Source organism: Urtica dioica, chromosome 3, assembly GCF_054948205.1.
Source record: "Urtica dioica subsp. dioica isolate 48M chromosome 3, U.dioica_male_clone48M_v1_H2, whole genome shotgun sequence".
Classification (NCBI taxonomy): domain Eukaryota; kingdom Viridiplantae; phylum Streptophyta; class Magnoliopsida; order Rosales; family Urticaceae; genus Urtica; species Urtica dioica.
The window spans coordinates 47296465-47315339 of NC_142758.1; the positions used below are offsets into that span (position 1 = coordinate 47296465).

The 18875-nt window shown below is 36.4% G+C and overlaps 3 protein-coding genes across 4 annotated transcripts; 2 read left to right on the forward strand and 1 right to left on the reverse strand.

Annotated features, from left to right (window-relative positions):
- Positions 1-1203: 1203 nt before the first annotated feature.
- Positions 1204-3719, forward strand: LOC149403250 (GDSL esterase/lipase At3g26430-like). The gene is made up of 5 exons (XM_089609992.1): positions 1204-1511; positions 2369-2578; positions 2670-2839; positions 2995-3265; positions 3385-3719. The coding sequence occupies exons 1-5, from the start codon at positions 1253-1255 to the stop codon at positions 3636-3638; spliced, it is 1164 nt and encodes a 387-aa protein (XP_089466118.1). The 5' UTR covers positions 1204-1252; the 3' UTR covers positions 3639-3719.
- Positions 3720-7743: 4024 nt separating this feature from the next.
- LOC149403251 (uncharacterized) lies at positions 7744-13165 on the reverse strand. The gene is made up of 8 exons (XM_089608662.1): positions 12837-13165; positions 12585-12746; positions 12087-12257; positions 11806-11985; positions 10495-11172; positions 10393-10415; positions 8844-9263; positions 7744-8533 (listed from the first exon to the last, which is right to left on the reverse strand). The coding sequence occupies exons 1-8, from the start codon at positions 13092-13094 to the stop codon at positions 7870-7872; spliced, it is 2556 nt and encodes an 851-aa protein (XP_089464788.1). The 5' UTR covers positions 13095-13165; the 3' UTR covers positions 7744-7869.
- A 1251-nt stretch (positions 13166-14416) lies between these two features.
- Positions 14417-18665, forward strand: CSK (chloroplast sensor kinase). Of its 2 annotated transcripts, none has more exons than XR_016296180.1 (9): positions 14417-14902; positions 14995-15156; positions 15724-15987; positions 16092-16157; positions 16236-16304; positions 16397-16489; positions 16700-16863; positions 17474-17751; positions 18196-18445. XR_016296180.1 is itself a non-coding variant. In XM_089609974.1 (9 exons), the coding sequence occupies exons 1-9, from the start codon at positions 14492-14494 to the stop codon at positions 18448-18450; spliced, it is 1758 nt and encodes a 585-aa protein (XP_089466100.1). In that variant the 5' UTR covers positions 14417-14491; the 3' UTR covers positions 18451-18665. The 2 variants fall into 2 exon arrangements, 1 of the variants encoding a protein (XP_089466100.1); XM_089609974.1 differs by having other exon boundaries at positions 17478-17751; positions 18196-18665.
- The last annotated feature ends 210 nt before the right edge of the window (positions 18666-18875 follow it).

The window sequence follows — 18875 nt, forward strand, 5'->3', positions numbered from 1 at the left end:
TTCTTTTCTTTTCTTTCTTCCTTCCTTCTCTTTTTTTTTTCTCCCGGTTCGCGTGCGTATGAAGGACTCGGCAAGGGTATTACTCAATGAAGGAGATGAAGTCTCTAGTACATTGATGACGTGGCAATGGTAATGCTTATCTTCCAAATTTACAAATAAACCTTTTTCTCTTTATTTTCTTTCAGTTTTGTCCTTTCACACCACGAAGAACAGCCTCGTCGCCGGGAAAAACTCCGGCGCCTCTCACTTCGTCCTCCTCTCCGCGATCTGCGTCCAAAGGTCCCGATCGGAATCATGGACTCCGCGAAGAACAGTTTTTTTTTGTTGTTGCTCACATTAATAGTATGTTCGTGTAAATAGAAAACATATTTACAGTATATTCGTGTAAATACGAAGCATATTTACAGTATATTCATTGTAAATACAAAGCATATTTACAGTATATTCACTTTAAATATAAAGCATAGTTACAGTATATTCGTGTAAATAAACTGAAAAAAATTCTGGAAATATTTTGGGCACGAAAATTCTGGAAATTATGAATATATGAAAGACAAAATAATATCAATAAATGAAGAATATATTTACAGATTTTATCCATAATGAATTGCCACGAAAATAGAAACTAATTACCTAAAGTCAACGCTGAAAACTTCTAAATACATAACAATAAATGGGCTGAGAACTTTCAAAATCTGCTGGAAAATTCAAATTTCAAATTTGAAAACTTCCCTATTCGGTTTCAATTTTGATTCGAAATTTAAAAAAAAAAATTGCCTAATTAAAATAGCGTAAGGGCAAAAATGTAAAACTGATTAAATTAATAAGCTGCCACGTAAGCAATATGGCTATTTTATTTGAAATTAACGAAAGGTTGGATAAAACCAAATTGCTAGTGTTTAAGATGGCTATGCAGCCAATTATTTGAAGATTTTATTTATCAAATGATTTTTATCTCCAAAAATAAAAATAAAAATTAATTCTCGAATTATCTGCTTCAAATTTCATGTGACTTTAACAAATTTCTTATTTCAAAGCAATACACTATACTATGGAAGTGAATAATACTAAATTGATAGAATAACTTCTTTTTTTTTTGTGGGAATACTTATTCTTATTTTGTTTTTGATACAAATCACATCTTAAACTTAAAAACAAAATGTGCTAGTACTAGTATAGTCTCTCTCTCTCTCTCTCTCTCTCTCTCTCTCTCTCTTCTCTCTCTCTCTCTCAAGAACACACATTTTTCTAGATGGGCGAGCCAAAACATTGCTTCACGTATTTCTTCTCCATTCTTGTCGCCGCTTCGCTCTCTCCAGCGAGCTTGGTTTTGGGGAACAAAACCAGCGGCGGATGTGAATTCCCGGCGATATTTAACTTCGGCGACTCAAACTCCGACACCGGCGGACTTTCGGCGGTGTTCGGACAGGCTCCTCCGCCGCACGGTGAGTCCTTTTTCCACAGCCCCGCCGGCCGATACTGCGACGGCCGTCTCGTCATTGATTTCATAGGTAATCTCTATTTCATTACCACAATCAATGATAGGGCTTTGAATAATAATATTAAGATTTTAAAAATCGAGTGAAACGAGCAGCTTTCTAATTAGCATTATTAATTTAGTATTACTTTCAGAAAAGCAGCGGATTTTTTTGTTTTTGTTTTTTGTAAGAACTAGAAATGTCAGATGTAAACACATGCTTAATAATTTTATAGGGTTATTTTATATATAATTCATCTTCATCTAGTTTACTTTACATATGAAATGTGTGTATTATATTTTTTTTGATCGAAAAATGTGTGTATATCTATTTGGTTACAATTGTAGTTGAGTGACGTGGTACTTGATAAGATGGTCCCACTTTTGGTACAGTGCTTCATATTGTTTTGAATTGATAGACTCGCAACACCAATAAAATGCATGACCTCAAAATCCAAAGTTGGTCCTTATGTCAATTTTTTTTTTTTTTGAGCAGGTCCTTATGTCAATTTAAAAATAGGACGAGAGAGAGAGAGAGAGAGAGAGAGAGAGAGAGAGTTTGATTCCTTTTATGATTATATCTAGATAGTAAATAAATTGTGAGTAAAAACAATTATATCATTACAAATGATATATTATGCCACTTATATATTGATTTATTATATAATATCAAATTACTAAATCTACCCAACTGACACATCATCTAACATATACATTCAACCGTATTGTAAATTTAGAGAACTCGCATAATTAAACTGCCACGTGTTGTCAAATTATTAATTTGTTTTGACTTATATTTTGAACTATTTTTTTTCCCACTAATTAAGTTGAAGAACAAGTGACAATTTTCTTTTATATAATACTTACTTTTGACATGTTATGAATTTTCAGCTGAGAGGCTAGGATTACCATATCTAAGCGCTTACCTTGATTCGGTTGGAAGCAATTTTACATACGGTGCCAACTTTGCCACGGCGGGATCAACAATTAGGCGTCAAAACACAACTTTTTTTCAGACCGGTTATAGCCCCGTCTCCTTGGATGTCCAATTCAACGAGTTTTATTATTTTCATCGCCGGTCTCAAATCGCTCGCCAAAGCGGTATAACATGTTTAAATTCCATTTCGTCTCTCAACTCTAACTAGTCCTACATTTTGTGCCTAAAATTTATAAATAATTTGACATTGTCTAGACGGATATTTCGCGAAGATTTTACCAAAAGAAGAAGATTTCTCTCGCGCTTTGTACATGTTTGACATTGGTCAAAATGACTTGACGTCGGGTTATTTCTTGAACATGACCACCTCCGAAGTCAAAGCATACATTCCCGAGTTACTAACTCAGTTTAAAAACACCATCGAGGTACGATAGCTCAAACATATTATTTCATTTTTATTAAGATTATCCGGATATCTATATTTGAGAAAATTGAATTCAAAGCTAAAATTTAAAAAATTTACGAAATTAATCGAATTTATAAATGAGATGCTCTAATTAGAAATATTTTTTTTTATAAGAATGTATATGGCCAAGGAGGAAGGTTCTTTTGGGTACACAATACGGGTCCACTTGGATGTCTACCGTATGTATTGCAACGCTTGCCCGTCCCTACCACCCAAATGGACAAATCCGGGTGCGCTATTCCTTTCAATGAAGTATCGCAATATTTCAATCGCGGATTAAAAGAAGTTGTGGTCGATTTGCGGAAAAACTTACCGTTGGCTTCAATCACCTATGTGGACGTGTATTCCGTTAAGTACTCCCTCATCAGTCAAGCGAAAAAGCACGGTACGTAAAAAATATGTATTACTACCCGACATCATCAAATAATATAACATTCCGTGATTGATAAAAACTACATTTTTCTAGGAAATTGATAAATAAATTAATTTATTAAATAATTATAGGGTTTGAGCACCCATTGAGCGCGTGTTGCGGGCACGGGGAAAAGTACAACTATGACGTTCGAACCGGGTGTGGATCGAAAGCCGTAGTGAATGGTAAAGAGGTTTTGGTGGGAAAGGCATGTAAAAATCCTAAGGCTTGGATCAATTGGGATGGGTATCACTACACTGAGGCAGCTAATAAACTTGTATTTAACCAGATTGTAGATGGCTCATTTTCTGACCCACCACTTCCACTGAGAATGGCTTGCCACTGAGACTATTAGCAAAGATTTTTATTCACGTTTTGGCTACTTGTATTTGCTTCTTTTTAATTTAAGAGTATCAATTTTTTTCTTCTTCTTGGTTTCCTATGCATTAACTTTTTCCAATATCGAAAAATGGAGTTCTAATTACTAATTTGCTAAGTGGTTCCTAATAATTCTACACCACATCTAAAGGGAGGTCGGGGTTTCAAACTCATTAGATCATAAATGCCCCCTAAAAATGATAATTTTTTTGCATATTCAATATGGAACATCCAAGTCTTCGAGAAATGAGATGTATTACTAGTCACATTTATAGCTAGTCATATCTAAAAATGTCCACACGTCTTGGACTACTAATCACATTTGTAGCTCACCCGAATCTCCGCTTATTTTCAACTCCCCGAAGGTTCGTTTTTCAGGCACCAATATCGTTTGCATGCGTGACTGAACTGAGCCTCACATTATGTCTTGTTTAGTTATGTTTTATATATTTTTTCTTTCTAAGAAGTAATATATATATATATATATATATATATATATATATATATATATATATATTTTTAATTTTTTAAGTTTCTTCAAAATTCAAGAAATGTTATATTAAATACAAAAAAGAATGAAAGAAATGTGTGTGAAATTTAAATAACATAAAATCACATGAATTAGAAAATCAGATGAAAAGTTCATCATGTTTCATTCTTCCTCGTCGAGATCGTTTCGGAAAATAAACGTTGAATTCTACGCCCTTTCTTATTTCTAAATTTGTTACGAATGAAATTAAAGGCAATAGTCGTTCCCGTACGTTTTCTCAAGTTTCTCGGTATAGTATGACCAATTTTATCATCCATAGAAAAACCCTATTCAACTTGCATTTTCGGATGATTTTCTCTCTCCTTGTTAGTTTTCTCTTAAAAAAAAAACCCTAGTAACATAACCGCCGCTGGGCTCCGGACGTCGTTGGCACGTTTTTGACTCGAGGGGAAGGCGTTTGTTTGCGTGACATAGTGACGAGAGCAACGTTTTTCTGGTGGTTTCCTTCATTGACGTACGTGTGCATGGTTCCTCGTCTCGGCTCGCCTTGTCGTCGTTTGATTTGTGTTTTTTCTTTCTTTTCAGTTTGCTTTGTTTGGACTGAGAAGTTGTTTTAGGTTGGCATGTGTGGTAGTTATGTTTAGTGTGTGGTAGTCCACCTTTTATGGTGGTTATGAGTTTCGTTGGATGAGATAGTAATCTTTACGCTGCCCCTCCTTTAAAAAAATAAATTGTTTGTGAGGGATTTAGTTTAGTAAGTGTGATGTAGAGTGTCTCGAGATGTCGAGGGTGGCTAAGGTTTCGAGCTTATGCTTGTTATGGCAGCCTCTCTAACTCAATTCCGAAATTGCGAAAGACATTGTCGAAGGGGTCAAAGGGAGTTCTAGACGGGATAATAATTTTTCGTCAGTATAGACACTTGCCTCCTTTGTTAATTTGCTTTGTCAATCTTCTACTTCTCATTTTCATTGCAGGACTGTGTTTGAACGAGCTACCGGTCTCTGTCCATTAATTTCAAGTAATTAATTTACTTATACTTTTTTTTAAAGGATAAAACGATCTAATTGCTCCGATTTGAATTATCCGGCTACCCTTCTCTTTCTTTTATAACTAAGCATTCTTCTTATGGCTAGATCTAGGAATATTTTGTATGGCCGAAGCTAGTTTTGTGTGTTAAAAGAGAATTTTCAACTAAAAAAAAAAAAAACTTTAGCCTATCATCCATAGGTACACAATACAATATGGGCTTAATGGGTTGTCTTCCGTGCATCTTGGACCGCTTTCTTGTCATATCGGCCCAAATCGACGCACTTGACCCACTTAACGAGTCCAAGCAATATATGGACACAACTATTTTACTAGTTCTTTTCAGATTTGTTTTTCCAAACAATACATGAGCACTTAGGTTTTTTTTTTTTTTTTTTTTTTTTTTTTTTTTTTTTTTACTACAGTTATTAATTTTTTTAGACCAAGCTCTCACATTACCGGTGATCATGGACGGAGGGATTTGGATAGGCCCTTTTAGCTTGTGGTGTTGTGGGATCGTGAAATCACGTCGGCGATATCCAACGGTCAGTGTTAATTTGGACCGATTATATTTAACGGTTCACCAATGTTGCTAGCAAAGTGGATATTCGACTGGATCAACTCACCATGTCCCTAAAAATGACGTGTCGTAATGTCCCGGTATGTCTTTTTTTTTTTATTCTTCCTTTTTCATTTTTCAAAAGACTGCAAAAAGTGACACGTTATACCTTTTAATAAGTAGTAACATGTAATGCAAGAGAGATCGATGAGTACCACTGATAGGGCTAGGAGGTGAAAAGTTATCAACAAAAAGATGTTACATCCATGTTTCTACACGTATTATTATTATTATTATTATTATTATTATTATTATTATTATTATTTTGGATTTTTTTACTATCAAAATTCATTAAAATTATTTATTCACAATTATTATTAAATTTATCAGGAATTTCGTGATAATCTTATCATAAGCAAACGAAATTTTACGATAAATTTAGCGATAGATATGAAGAAAACAATTTTGGTTAATTTGATTAAAAAAAGTTAATAATGTAAAAAATCCAATATAATACTCACCAATTCCAACTTTCAAATAGTTCATTATTTACCTTATAGATCTTTTGTAGTTTTTTTTTCTCTTGTATACATCACTTTATATTTTCATAGATGTCGATGAATTCTATTTAGATTAATTTTGAACTTTGATTTTTATCATGATTTTAAGAGATCAAAATAAGACAGAAGGATAATTTTTCAGCAACGTGGCTTTCACTGCATGGGAATATAATTTGCGTATATTCTCTCAAAAGGTAATATTGTTGGATGCATTTATACTCTAAAGCTTTGTTTCATTCTTACTCAAGTAAAAGTAACTTTTTTTTTTTTTATTGCCCGTCCCTCTATAGACGACAATAATTGGGATAGGTGGGATTATAATCCCAATAACAAAAATTCCTAATATGTTAAAATTTAAAAGCACAAGTTCCAAGTTCCCATCTTTGCCGCCAAGTCAATATTAAAGTTGATCATTGAAAAAAAAAAGTAAAAATAGCATCATATATTAACTTCTATCGACTTCCGAGAATGCAAGTTTGTGAATTGTGATGATATTAGTCACCATAGCAAAATAGATTAAACAAAGCACAAAATATCGGAAAATCCCCATGCACGTAAAAGGAAAAAAAGAAGTAGCATTAAAATTCAAACTTACCAAATATGTTAGAATAATTCCAGATCCAATCAAATAAATACATGTTACGTACGTTATGGCTTGATATGAATAGTAAATAATAATTACATACACACATTTTAAAAGCAGCAAAATATATCATCTATTACATTATTCAACTATATATTTCAAAGTCCAAACTGAAAAGCAAACAAGCACTACCTAAAAAAAAGGAAAAAAAAAAAAAAAGCAAACAACCAAGCACTACATTGATAATATTAAAACTAGGACTTGAGTAGGGAAGAAAAATATGAAGAAGAAGAAGAAGAAGAAGAAGAAAAAAAAAAGAAGGTAGAAATGTGAAGAGAATAAAAAATGAATAGAATAAAGAGTAAACGACATGAGAAACATGATAGAGCAATTATGAAAAAGTTTGAATTGGTAATGGGTCAGAGAGAAGAATACTTGGCTACAGATATACACTCATCAATGAGTCATCATTATTCACAGTACCATCTGGCTTGTCATATCATGTTCATATAAATAATACCTATATGTGTTCCATATTGACCACACTCCAAAAGTCTCTCCTTGGATGATATTTCTCTAGATTTTCCTTAATTAATTAACACCACATCTCATATAAATGTAATATTTAATTTAATATTTAGAAGTGAGATATTAACAAATATTTAAAGAAAAATTAAATAAAATAGTCATTTAAAATTAGTTATTAATAAAACAGTCGCAGTTTCAAATTTTAGATAAAAATAGTCAACATTTTATGACAATTTATATAAACAAATTATCACTTGAATCATAAGGAATTTTTTTTTTTTTTTTTATTTATTGAAAGCTGATAAATACACATTAATATTTGAGCTATTTTAATAATTTTAGACAAACCTTTACTATTTTACAAATCAATTAATTTGAATTAACTATTTAGCCATAACACCTATTTTAAACCAACGAACCCTAACCATATACTTAATTAATTATTATTATTATTTATTCAACTTTCCAAGCATAGAGGAAAAAGGAAAATCTTGACAAGTAGTCACAACATTCATCGTCATCATTACCGTTACATTGATGACAAGGCGAAGAGGAAGAAGAAGAAGAATGATCAGAAACGGGACTGAATATGAACATACCGTGCCTTGTCCCCGAAGCAAACAGCCAGTCGTGAACGTCCCAGAAAACCTGAACCCTAAACCCGCCGTTTTTCCCAACGGAAACCACTTCGTTGCCTCTGAACTTCCAGTGGAGCCGCTTCACCTGGAGTGCCACGTCACCATCGACCCGAACCTCCAGCTCCGGCTCCGAACCTCCCGACTCGAACCCGATCGAGATCTCGTGGGACGTCGCTTTGATCTCTCGGAGGAGCTTCACTCTCGTCGAGAACCTGTTTTTCCCGAACAAGTGCTCTCTTCTCGAGACCAGGACTGGGTCGAGAAGCGACGGCGGATTTCTGGTCCGGCGATAGGCTTCTTTCTTCAGGTCTCCGACGACGAGAGCCACCTCTTCGCCGGAGACTACGGCGACGAAGTAGCCGGACCGAGGCTCGGTCTCGCCGGAGAACTTCGCCGATCTGAGGTCCCACACGACTCTCACCGCCGATTCTCCGTCGTGATCTCCGTCGCCGTCGAGGATCAGCCGTTTTTCTCCGTGCCTGTTGGCAGTGACAATGGGCTTATTTGATAAAAAAAAAAATAATAATAATAATAGACACAACTTAATTTCATAGAGTAAGGTGTAAAATTATAAGAAAATAGTTCGAAAATTCGTATAACTTTTGGGTGGAAAATATAAAATATTGATAATATTTTTAGCCTGTGGTCGTTACTCGTTAGCCGGCTCTTTGGGCTTTTTAGGGGCATATAAGAATAAACAATCATAATAGGGGCATATAAGAAAATATCAGATAATTTTATTAAATTAGGCTAAAAAAAAGAGAGAACAATGTGTAGCTCCGTCCATGCCTGTTTCGCCAGAAGCACCAAGGGTTTAGCTCGATCCTGAGCTCTCGTCGACGGTTGATTCGCTGCTCCGATGACTGGAATTCTTTGTCGTTGTCGTTTTCTTCCGGGGATTGGATCGAGACGGAGAGCCCTCGGAGGAGGAGGTTTTTGCACCACGTGACGGTCACGACGCGGCTTTTTCCGGCGATTTCCGCGCGGTACACGGACATGAGCACGCTCTGGCCGGACCGGATCGCGGCGGCGGAAGGATCATCGGAGGTCGGAGACGGACGATCGCCGGAGGAGAAACACGCCGGGATTGCGATCGAGTCGTGCATGGTGGTCGAAAAATTGATATCGGATGATATATGAAATGGGTGTTTGTCTGTTTGTTTTGTTTTGAGAAAGAGAGAGTGTTCAAACTTAGTTAAAAGGGACGATCTTTATTTATTTTTTTAATTTTTTTTTATATCTTTATGTTCGACGTTTTTAGCGCTCTTGATTTGATGAAGTGGCTTTGGTTCAATGAAGGTAAATTTATTTATTGATGTACAAGTTCCATCAACTTTTTGGACTCTCTCTCTTGATTCGAAGCACATGTAATTTTAGTATATTTTTTCATTTTTTTTAAATTAATTTGCATGCATGGTAAAAAGCAAACAAATTAATTTATATTTTTCATCACAGTTTCAAACTTATTTATGTGTGTGTAGTGTGTACATCCACCACGCCCCAAGAAAGGGGTAAATATGGTAGAACAGTTTGGGAAAAAAAAAGGGAAAAAAATTAATTGTTGAAGCTTTTTTTTTTTTTTTTTTTTTAATCACAAAAAATTTGTGGATGCTGAGATTGGTACATGGTACTTTTAATTATTGACGTTTTCATGTCACGCTAAAACCAAACTTAATAATACAAGTCTTGAGGTGGTTGCTAATAGTGGCAATGCCTTTGAAATTAATTTGAACCATATCCATATATAGCTAAGCTATAAGAAGTATACATTCTGAATGACTATATGTTAATATAGATTTTTGTATTTGGAGCTACTAACATTTCTGATCTGGATGTTCTTCCTTCACATATTTACATGATATGGGCCAAAAGAACCTTCCTTTATAGCTGGCATTTTTTTTTTCCATCTAATTATAATCTCAATGTTCATGCAATCGAGGACTGCCAGTTAAGGATTTTTGTTTACATATCATTGATTGATTGTCATTTCGATTGTTTAAAAGATAAACAATAAAGCATTCTCTAACTTTCTATCGTCCATTCATAGACTAGTAATATTCAAATATAAAAGAATAAGTAGAAGACATGTAGGGTTTTATTTTATTTTATTAGATGTAAAGGTTTGTAATCAATATGATGTACTAAGTGAAATAAAATCAACAAGGCATAGAAATGGATATTATTATTACACCGAGAATAATTAATTTAGGAAAAAAGAAAACCTGATTTTTCATTTCCTTAACTTTTGGAGAAAACCTCTTGGATGTTGAGTATGAAATCAATCTAAAATTTATCAGCCTTTAGAAATTCATATCTATTTTTGTAACATATAGAGTACAGTAATGCATTTACATCAAGACACTGATCAGAAGAATTACTTTAGGAAATCTGGTTTTTCCTCCTTTCTTGTGTAGCAAGCAACAATGAGATAGGTCTCTTAGTTCTTGTGCATGAAATACTGCTTCAGATCAATAACCATCACAGTGATGTCATCGAGACCGCCTCTCTTGACAGCGAGGTCCGCGAGCTCTTTACAAGCGGCGACGAGCCCCTCGGAATTATCATTATTACGACTCCCGATATTTTCCTTCATCGAAGATTCTTCTTCAATCTCCATGTTGACTCGCTTGAACAGAGATAGTCTGCGTAGCTTCGAGGGACGAGGGCTTTCCTCAACGAATCCCTCAGAGTTATCATCAGAAAATCCAATATTTTCCTTCATCGGAGATTCTTCTTCGGTTTTCGTGCTGACTCGCTTGACCAAAGACACTCGGCGTTGCTTTGAGGGAATAGGGCTTTCTTCGACGAGTCCCACAGAGTTACTGATAGGAAACCCGATATTTTCCTTCATCGAAGATTCTTCTTCAATCTCCGTGTTGACTCGCTTCACCGGAGACACTATGCGTAGCTTTGAGGGACTTGGTCTTTCGTTCTCGCTCTCTGCGTGGATATTGTTAAAGCTCGTCTTCTTGGCCAGAGAGACTCTTCGTAGCTTCGATGAAGGACTCGCGTTCACACAGCCATTATTCGGTTTCAGACACTGTCCCGAAGAGGGTTCCGAGTTTTTCTGAGGCAAACAGAAACGTTTGACAGTGTCAACGGCTTCTTGGTTACCAACCTGAAAAAAGGTCAAACATGTCAAAAGCTGAGAAATCCGAGGCCCTTACAGTTTCAGATTTGTGTATAGAATAGCTGTATAACCGCGAATCACCTCAATTATACCTTCAAAAAGGCAAGCCCTTCTGATAGGACTCTCTAGGCAATAGAATAGTTGTTTTAACCGTTCAAGGACAGAATTAGTACAAGGAAGACTTGCTAGTGCATATATACTTAAAACATTGAAAATAATCATTTAAGTCTTAGCTGTTACGTATCTCTCGAATACCCGATTATTTTTTATTTCAATTTATGAATGAGATTCGTAAGCATTTTATACCATTAATTTTTACCGAGTTGTTGTACATTTAATCTGCGTAAGGCTAGGTATTGTACGTCGAGTACGGCTGCGAATCGAGCCATAACTTCAAATCAGGTGGTGGGGGCAAAAATGAAATAAAAACTTCATGGGTGGCATATTATTATGTATTGCAAATTAGAATAAAATCATGAAAAAAAAGGTGGACCTAAAATGCGAAATCTAACAACATAAGTTTCCGCGGCACCTCTAGTAAAGTACTATTCGATTTGGTTATTTATTAATCATGTTTATTCAAAGAGATCAACAAGTAATTATTGCTTTCCAAATTCCCACCTGTTCCCACAGCCCATCAGAGGCCAAAACGAGAAACTCCATATCCGGGCTCAGCGACAAGACCTTAGTTTCGGGCTCGGCCGAGACCCAGTCCTTGAGATGAGCGTCTCCGATGCTTCTAGAAACTGCCAGAACCCCGTGAACCCTCCAAGCTCCTCGGTGAATCTCCACATACCCTCCCTAAAAACAAAAATCAGAACAACCAGTCTCTCTAGATCTCTCCTAATTGCATAAAAAGGAACAAAAAATGTATATATATACATAATAGTAAAAAGAAAGACCTTGTCTTCGATTATTTTTTGCTCGTGTTTATCTTCGGCTCTGTGATCTCTCGTGAGCGGTTCAGCCACTCCGTCTCTGCACAAGACTGCCCTGCAATCTCCCACGTTTGAGACCGCAATCTTTGGCCCTTCGATCACAGCCGTTACGCAGCACGTTCCGCTTCGTAAACCCTATATATGTTCCGTAACGGAAATTAATTACCTAATTAACCTAACAATTTAGCTCGCGTTATAGGAAAAAAAGTGCATATTTAGCAATTATGAATGAAGCATAACTCAGTTCTATTATCTGATAATATTCATGTCAGTTATTCAGCAACAAATGTTCTCAGTAAATGGTATCAAAGCATACATTCTCGATGATAACTTACTTTGGTTCTGTATGTGAACTTCTATTTTATAGGTGCTAAAGAAGCCAATCACGTCCAATGCAGAAATTAAATACCTAAAAATCAGGATCAGAAGAGCAGAATTTGGTCGTAACGAAGGAAATTTTACCTGGTCCAAGAAATCCTGATTGGTTTTCAAATACCCAGCCCTAACAGCCTCTTCAATTTCTGCACAATTCTTCATCACTTCGACAACGTTTTTGTGCAAATTCTCAGAAGCAAAATTCGCAGCCATTTTACCTCCGTGTCCATCGAACACCCCGAAGAATGTCTACAGAAACATGACAAAAAATTAGGTCTTAAAAGAAACGATACCAAATTCCGAAATGTAAAAACTTGGGCGAAATCGAAAAAACCTTACTCTGTGGGAATCGCTGGGAGAGAGAGAGACGATCCTGTGCGCGTCTTCCATGAACCTCTTCTTTCCTCTGCGCGAGAATACGCCGACTCCGGCGGCGTGGTCGTCGACGACGGCGCTGCTGCTTCGGGGACCGGAATCGCCGGCGGTGGCCTGAATCTCCCGTAGGACGTTTGGTATGTCGAGACTCGGTGGTCGTTTTCGCTTCAGAGAAGAAGAAGAGGAAAGAGTTGAAGTTGATTTTCCGACCAGAGTCGCCATTGTTGCGCGAGAGACGGAGAGAAGGATTGTTGTTTGTGAATAACGGTTATGAGAGAGTGAAGAGTGTGTGTTGGGGTTTTTCGGAAGACTCTCTAAAGAGCCGTTAAGGGAATTACTTTACTGGTCAAATAGTTTGAACATTTACTTGGAGCCAATTCTGGGATCCACAAAATTCCCCCACTAACCATTCTGTTTATTTTGTTTTTATGATTATACTGTAAATAACGCTCTAATGTAACAAATATGTGTCCATTAATGGCAGAAGTAGATGAGTTGCCCAAACGGAGGTCCATGCTATGAATCAAATAATGTCGTCGTCGTTTTACTTATTTATTGCGGAGTGTAATCTCTTGATGGCCGATTTATATAATATTTTTATTAATTTGGATAACCGAACAATGTACTTTGTCGCGCAACATCGTATTTTTTTTGTTCATGTCGTCGTATTCAAGATTGGCTTCTTCATGAGTTCTTGAACTTGTTATTAGTAATACTTAATTGAGTAATAAAGTGGTGATTTTTGTTTGCTTAAAAAAATATGCTAAATCTAGACATAATCATAAAAAAAAATAAACTATTATGATGGATAGTTCTTAAATTAAGTTAGAACTAAAGTAATATTAGTAAAATAAATTCAATTTGGATATTGCCTAACTTGTTAATTGATTTATTTTTCTAGTGTTTTAGTAAGTGTATTTAAATTTTAGGTATTTTGTTTATGAATAAAAGACTCTTACATTTTTTACCTTACTATTTTACACACAAATATATATAGATATATTTATATATATATATATATATATATATATATATATATATATATTCTTACCAATTATGATAGAGATCTTTAGTGTTATTAATGTTATTTTAGAAAACAAAACTTTTATTTAACGATGACCGGAGTTAGATCTCTCGGCCCCAATGGTATCAATGGTGTCTCTCGCCCCAATGATATTTTAGGAGGGTTTTTTTATTTTTTATTTTTTATTTTTTTTAAATGGCTTATATGTGTATACAGGTGGAATTATAAGAACCGATAAACCTTTAAAATTTGTTTTATCCTCCTTTACAATCAACAATTTTTAATCTATTTGTTAAATGAATTATTCTGACAATTTTAAGTCACAATGAAATAATTAAAAAATTGATCATGTTGCTTTCCTTAAAAAAAAAACCATTTTCCTCGCTCAAAACTCAGAGTCCCACCATTAAAACGACAATCAAGTTTCCTTAAACGACGTCGTAGTATTAATCATTTCACAAGTGGGACCTACTAATCCACTGAACTTACTAAACGCAGTCCCTCTCAAACGACCACAACCGCATAAACGGTCCAATCTTTCATTCTCTGCTTCGTCACCACCGTCGTCTTCGTCTTCAACGCATCGAATCCCCAAATGCTTATTCTCTCTGCAACAAACCCTAGCCTGACCGTAAACCACCACCTCCAAAACCCCTCCGATTTCTCTCCCTTCTTCCTCTTCCCTCGCAAGCTCGCCCAAGCCTCGCCCAAGCCATCGCGCCAGGCTTTCACGCCCTACGCCTCTTCCTCGGTCCAACACCCCGGAGCTCTCCGCCAAGTCTCCGGCGATGCTCAGACCTCGTCGCCGGAGACCTCTCTGGTTTCCTCTGCCTCCGCCGTCGCCGCCGCGATCCGCCACGCCTCGACCTCTCCGGTGGAGTTCTCGCAGAGGATCGAGGCCGATCCGAAGAGCGGGATGGTACTTCCGAGCGCCGACTTTCAGCGACTCTGCGTTGAGCAGTTGGACCTCTTTCGTCGCATCGTCGATCCAAACGCTACGCTCTCGGTGATTACTCTCTCTCTCTCTCCTTACAAACTTTTCCTTGTTTGAGAGTCAAAACTATTCGTTTGAAAAGAAATGGAATGATTTTGGTGTAGGTGTATGTGAGACCAGCTGGGAGTTATGTGATGGACCGTTTGGAGCTTCGCGGAGTAACGGCTTATCCCGGAGTTAATGTCAGCGATGTTGTGATACTCGTCGGTAGTTTCAGTATCCCCGCTGGTTTACGCTCCGCAGAAGCTGTACTCTCCAATCAACAGGTATGCTTTTGGCTGATTTCTATCTAGTCGGAGGAATTTATACATTCATAGGTCACTCCTCCGAGTCTGGGTAATTGATCTAATTCTTTGGGAGTTGGTCCAAGATGATAAGTCATTCGTCAAAGAGTCAATTATCTTGAGGGACAAGTTATGAATTGCACAAGAAAATTGTATAAAGAATGAGGGACAAGCCAGTTGACTTAGAGATGGAACTACGTGATACTTGATAATAACGAACGTATAAAAATGTATTCGGCTTACTTTTTATTTATTTATTATTGATTCTCTATAGAGAATTTGATTACAATATGTTCAAGTAAATGAATGGTAGTCGTACATGTTATTGTGATAAGTTGCTATTTATATAGATTTAAGGTCGGAGTTCTTGTTACATTAAATTACATTTTTGGCCATTTCATTAGTCCTTAATGTTTATCTTATCTGAAATTTGGGTTGTGCTGATGTGTCACTCTTACCCGAAAACTTGAGTCCCTACAAATATACTTTTTTTTTTTCGTTTTAGCTTTAGTTTATTGCTTGTTCAATTGAGGTTGTTTTTTTTGGAAGATGGAATTTATAGCGGAGTCTAACGCTGCGGTGTTCCCGATGGTGAAACACCCATTTGTGGTTGGCTTCTTGGTTGCTGAATTTCGGGGAATGGAAATGCACAGTCCAATGAGTGATTCGAGTGAGGAATCCGATGCTTTGCCTTTGACATCCAACGATAATTCGTGGGGTATTCAACCGAGAATGTCCAAATTGACTCCGGAGCAGAGATCAAATGCTGTCAACATATCTCGGTCTCTGGCTATGGCTTATGTGATGGATCAGGTATTTTAGGAGAAAAGTCAATTCTAATTGTAAATGGGAAAAGTAAATATAAAAAAAAAAGAAAAAAAAAACTGAATTACTGACCACTGCTTCTTGTTCTGCAGAAAGCAATGTTATTGCAACAATCCTCATGGCAGAACAATATCAGGATGAATAAGCTAGTTGAACAGGTATGATATCTTGAATCTTTGTTCATTTCGAGTTGAGAAATAATTATAATCTCTCATTCAAATGCTGTTATCTTTTAGATCCGTGGTCCTGTCTCCAGTATTCGACTTCTAAGCAGGCTGTTGTCCCGTCAGACGAGAAAAGGTGAGGTAAGTAGTGGGATTTTTGTTACACCTTATTCATGTAAAATTAGTACTTTGTTTGTTCCTTTGATTTATATTCTGACAATATAATCTGGTAGATCACGTACGACATTGCTGAGGACTTACTGATACAAGGCGATCATATAAGGGATACCCTTGAACAACTCCAGGACGCTGTTTACGTGACAAAAGTAATTTCCTCCCCCTAAATCTTTGGTTCAATCCTGATCTAATTGTAATCCCTTTGTAAATTTTCATCTCACTTAAGACTTTGACCGCAAGCAAACTTTTACTCGGCGGTCTGGTGTAGCTTAATTGATCGCTTGTTTCTGATATCCCTCCTGATGCTGAAACAAGAAAGAAAAAGAGAGAAGAATTCATATTTAAAACTTATGGTTTAGGCTAATATAGTTCGACACAACGAGGAAAATCTGAAGAAAATGGATGGTGCAACCAATAAGATTGAAACCCTAGGCGATTCATTCACCGTGAACACATCAGGCAGAGATCTCGAGTTGCCGATGCCACCTCCTCAACTCGCTCCCTTAAGGCAAAATGAGATAAGGTAAAGCCGATTTCTTACTGTTAAGTGATGTAGCTTTGTTAGCGGTAAGTTTTAAAATGCCTCTGGCCAATGTTTCCATTTTACTGATATCAGGAGCTGGGGGAAATATAAACGGGAATTTTATAATGGAGATTTGAAAATTTCATCGGAATTTCAGATACCTTACCGGGTTTTTACTGAAATTTTGTATTTTAAAAATATCATTGGAATGTTGTCAGATTTTGGATGTCGGAAATTGGTTTTACAGTTGCTTCTTTTTTTTGGCGATTTTCAATTATGAAACCAAAAAACCTACATTCAGGTGTCGGTTTTTGTAAGAAAAAAAAAGTAATAATAAGTAAACATAAACTCGTGATTCGCAGGAGTTTTTGAAAAAATAATCCTAGGAACATCATCAAAATTTTGGACTTCTTGTTCGTCAGAATTTTGTTTATGGCATATGGCAATTTGCGCTAGTAAAAAAAAAAAAAAATCTATATTTAGTCTGTATCTGGCGAAAAACAAAAATTTGGCGATTTTTTCCGATCAATTAGACATTAGTTAGCGGTACAGTATATTTATTTATACCTTCTTTACCCTGTCCGTCCTTACTTTGTGTTAATAACGTCAGGAAGACCGTGCAACGTCTCCGGCGTGCTTGCTGATCTGGTCGGTGCCATAGTCCCACTTGCCCGTAAGCAAAAACGGCTTATAAAACTAAGCGACTCGGGTCAATCTCTGCGAGTTGCAATAGAAGAACCCGCTCTGCGTCAGGCTCTCAGCAACTTGATCGAGGGAGCGTTGCTGCGGACACAGGTCGAAGGGAAGGTAGAGATCGTGTGTATGAACGCCCCGGCCGGCGGTGCTTTGGTCATTATCGATGACGACGGGCCCGATATGCACTACATGGTAAATAATATTCACTCTTCTTTTTCTCTTTTGGACATGGGTTTAGAGTTTTCTAGAAAACTAAATTTTGTCCTCCTTTTCTTCAACATTAGTGTTTAGCCCTAAGTTCATCAAATCAAATCGCACACAAGATTTATGGGAAATAAAAGATTTATTATTTCACGGCTTGATGACATTTTACAAAAGAGTTAAAAAAAAAAAAATGGGCTGAAGGAAACTTCCATGTGACTGGAATTCATCTCCTCATTCGAGGAGGATAGATTTCAATAATGATAATATTGACAAGCATGGGAACAGAGAATATATATATATATATATATATATATATATATATATATATTTTTTTTTCCAAAACAAACTCAAGGGCTATGTTTGTTATTTTTTTTTTCTTCTCATTTTGACGACGGTGTTGGCTCGAAGTTTATGCTCGATTATTGTGTTCAGACGCAGATGCATTCACTCACTCCATTCGGAGCAGAGCTGTGCTTGGAAGAAATGGTAGAAGACAACATGACATGGAATTTTGTGGCCGGACTGACCGTTGCTCGGGAGATTCTCGAAAGTTACGGATGTGTCGTTCGAATAGTTTCGCCTCGAATCAAAGACGCCACCTTAGGAGCCGGTGGCACTCGGGTCGAGCTCTGGCTTCCTTGCTTTGCTTCGCTGCCCGATTTCGATGCCTCTGATCAGATGCTATAGCAAGGTTTGGATATAATGCATATTTAGAGGTAAAAGAAAAATGGTTCTTTTGGTATTGGCTTGGTTTTATGATGTCAATTGGTCATATCCGTGTATCTATATATATATATATTTTTTCTTTTCAATATAGTAGATGCGTGAGTTTGTACGTATAGAAACTGTAAAAGAATCTGTATTTTTGTGATACATAAATGTTACGAGTAGATGACGATAAAGCATATAATATACAAAATCGATAACACACAAATTGATGTTGAAAACTAGAGACATTATAAAAAAGATGGTCAAAAGAGATAAGTTTAACGATGTAAAAAAGTAAGTTACAATCTCCGAGTATATGAACCGTCATGCAAAAAATTTAAAATTGTTGAGGTCTGAGCCGCCGTTGCAAAATTCAGATTTGTCGTACCATAGATTTTTTTTTT

Excerpts from the sequence above, each read along its gene's own strand:
- LOC149403251 (XM_089608662.1), bottom strand. The coding sequence starts at position 13,094 with ATGGCGACTCTGGTCGGAAAATCAACTTCAACTCTTTCCTCTTCTTCT. Across the intron at positions 12,258-12,584 it reads ATCAGGATTTCTTGGACCAG|GGTTTACGAAGCGGAACGTG; the intron begins GTAAAATTTCCT and ends GAACATATATAG. Across the intron at positions 11,986-12,086 it reads AAAAAATAATCGAAGACAAG|GGAGGGTATGTGGAGATTCA; the intron begins GTCTTTCTTTTT and ends TTTTGTTTTTAG.
- CSK (XM_089609974.1), top strand. The coding sequence starts at position 14,492 with ATGCTTATTCTCTCTGCAACAAACCCTAGCCTGACCGTAAACCACCAC. Across the intron at positions 14,903-14,994 it reads ATCCAAACGCTACGCTCTCG|GTGTATGTGAGACCAGCTGG; the intron begins GTGATTACTCTC and ends ATTTTGGTGTAG. Across the intron at positions 16,490-16,699 it reads ACGCTGTTTACGTGACAAAA|GCTAATATAGTTCGACACAA; the intron begins GTAATTTCCTCC and ends CTTATGGTTTAG.
- LOC149403250 (XM_089609992.1), top strand. The coding sequence starts at position 1,253 with ATGGGCGAGCCAAAACATTGCTTCACGTATTTCTTCTCCATTCTTGTC. Across the intron at positions 2,579-2,669 it reads TCAAATCGCTCGCCAAAGCG|ACGGATATTTCGCGAAGATT; the intron begins GTATAACATGTT and ends GACATTGTCTAG. Across the intron at positions 2,840-2,994 it reads AGTTTAAAAACACCATCGAG|AATGTATATGGCCAAGGAGG; the intron begins GTACGATAGCTC and ends TTTTTTTATAAG.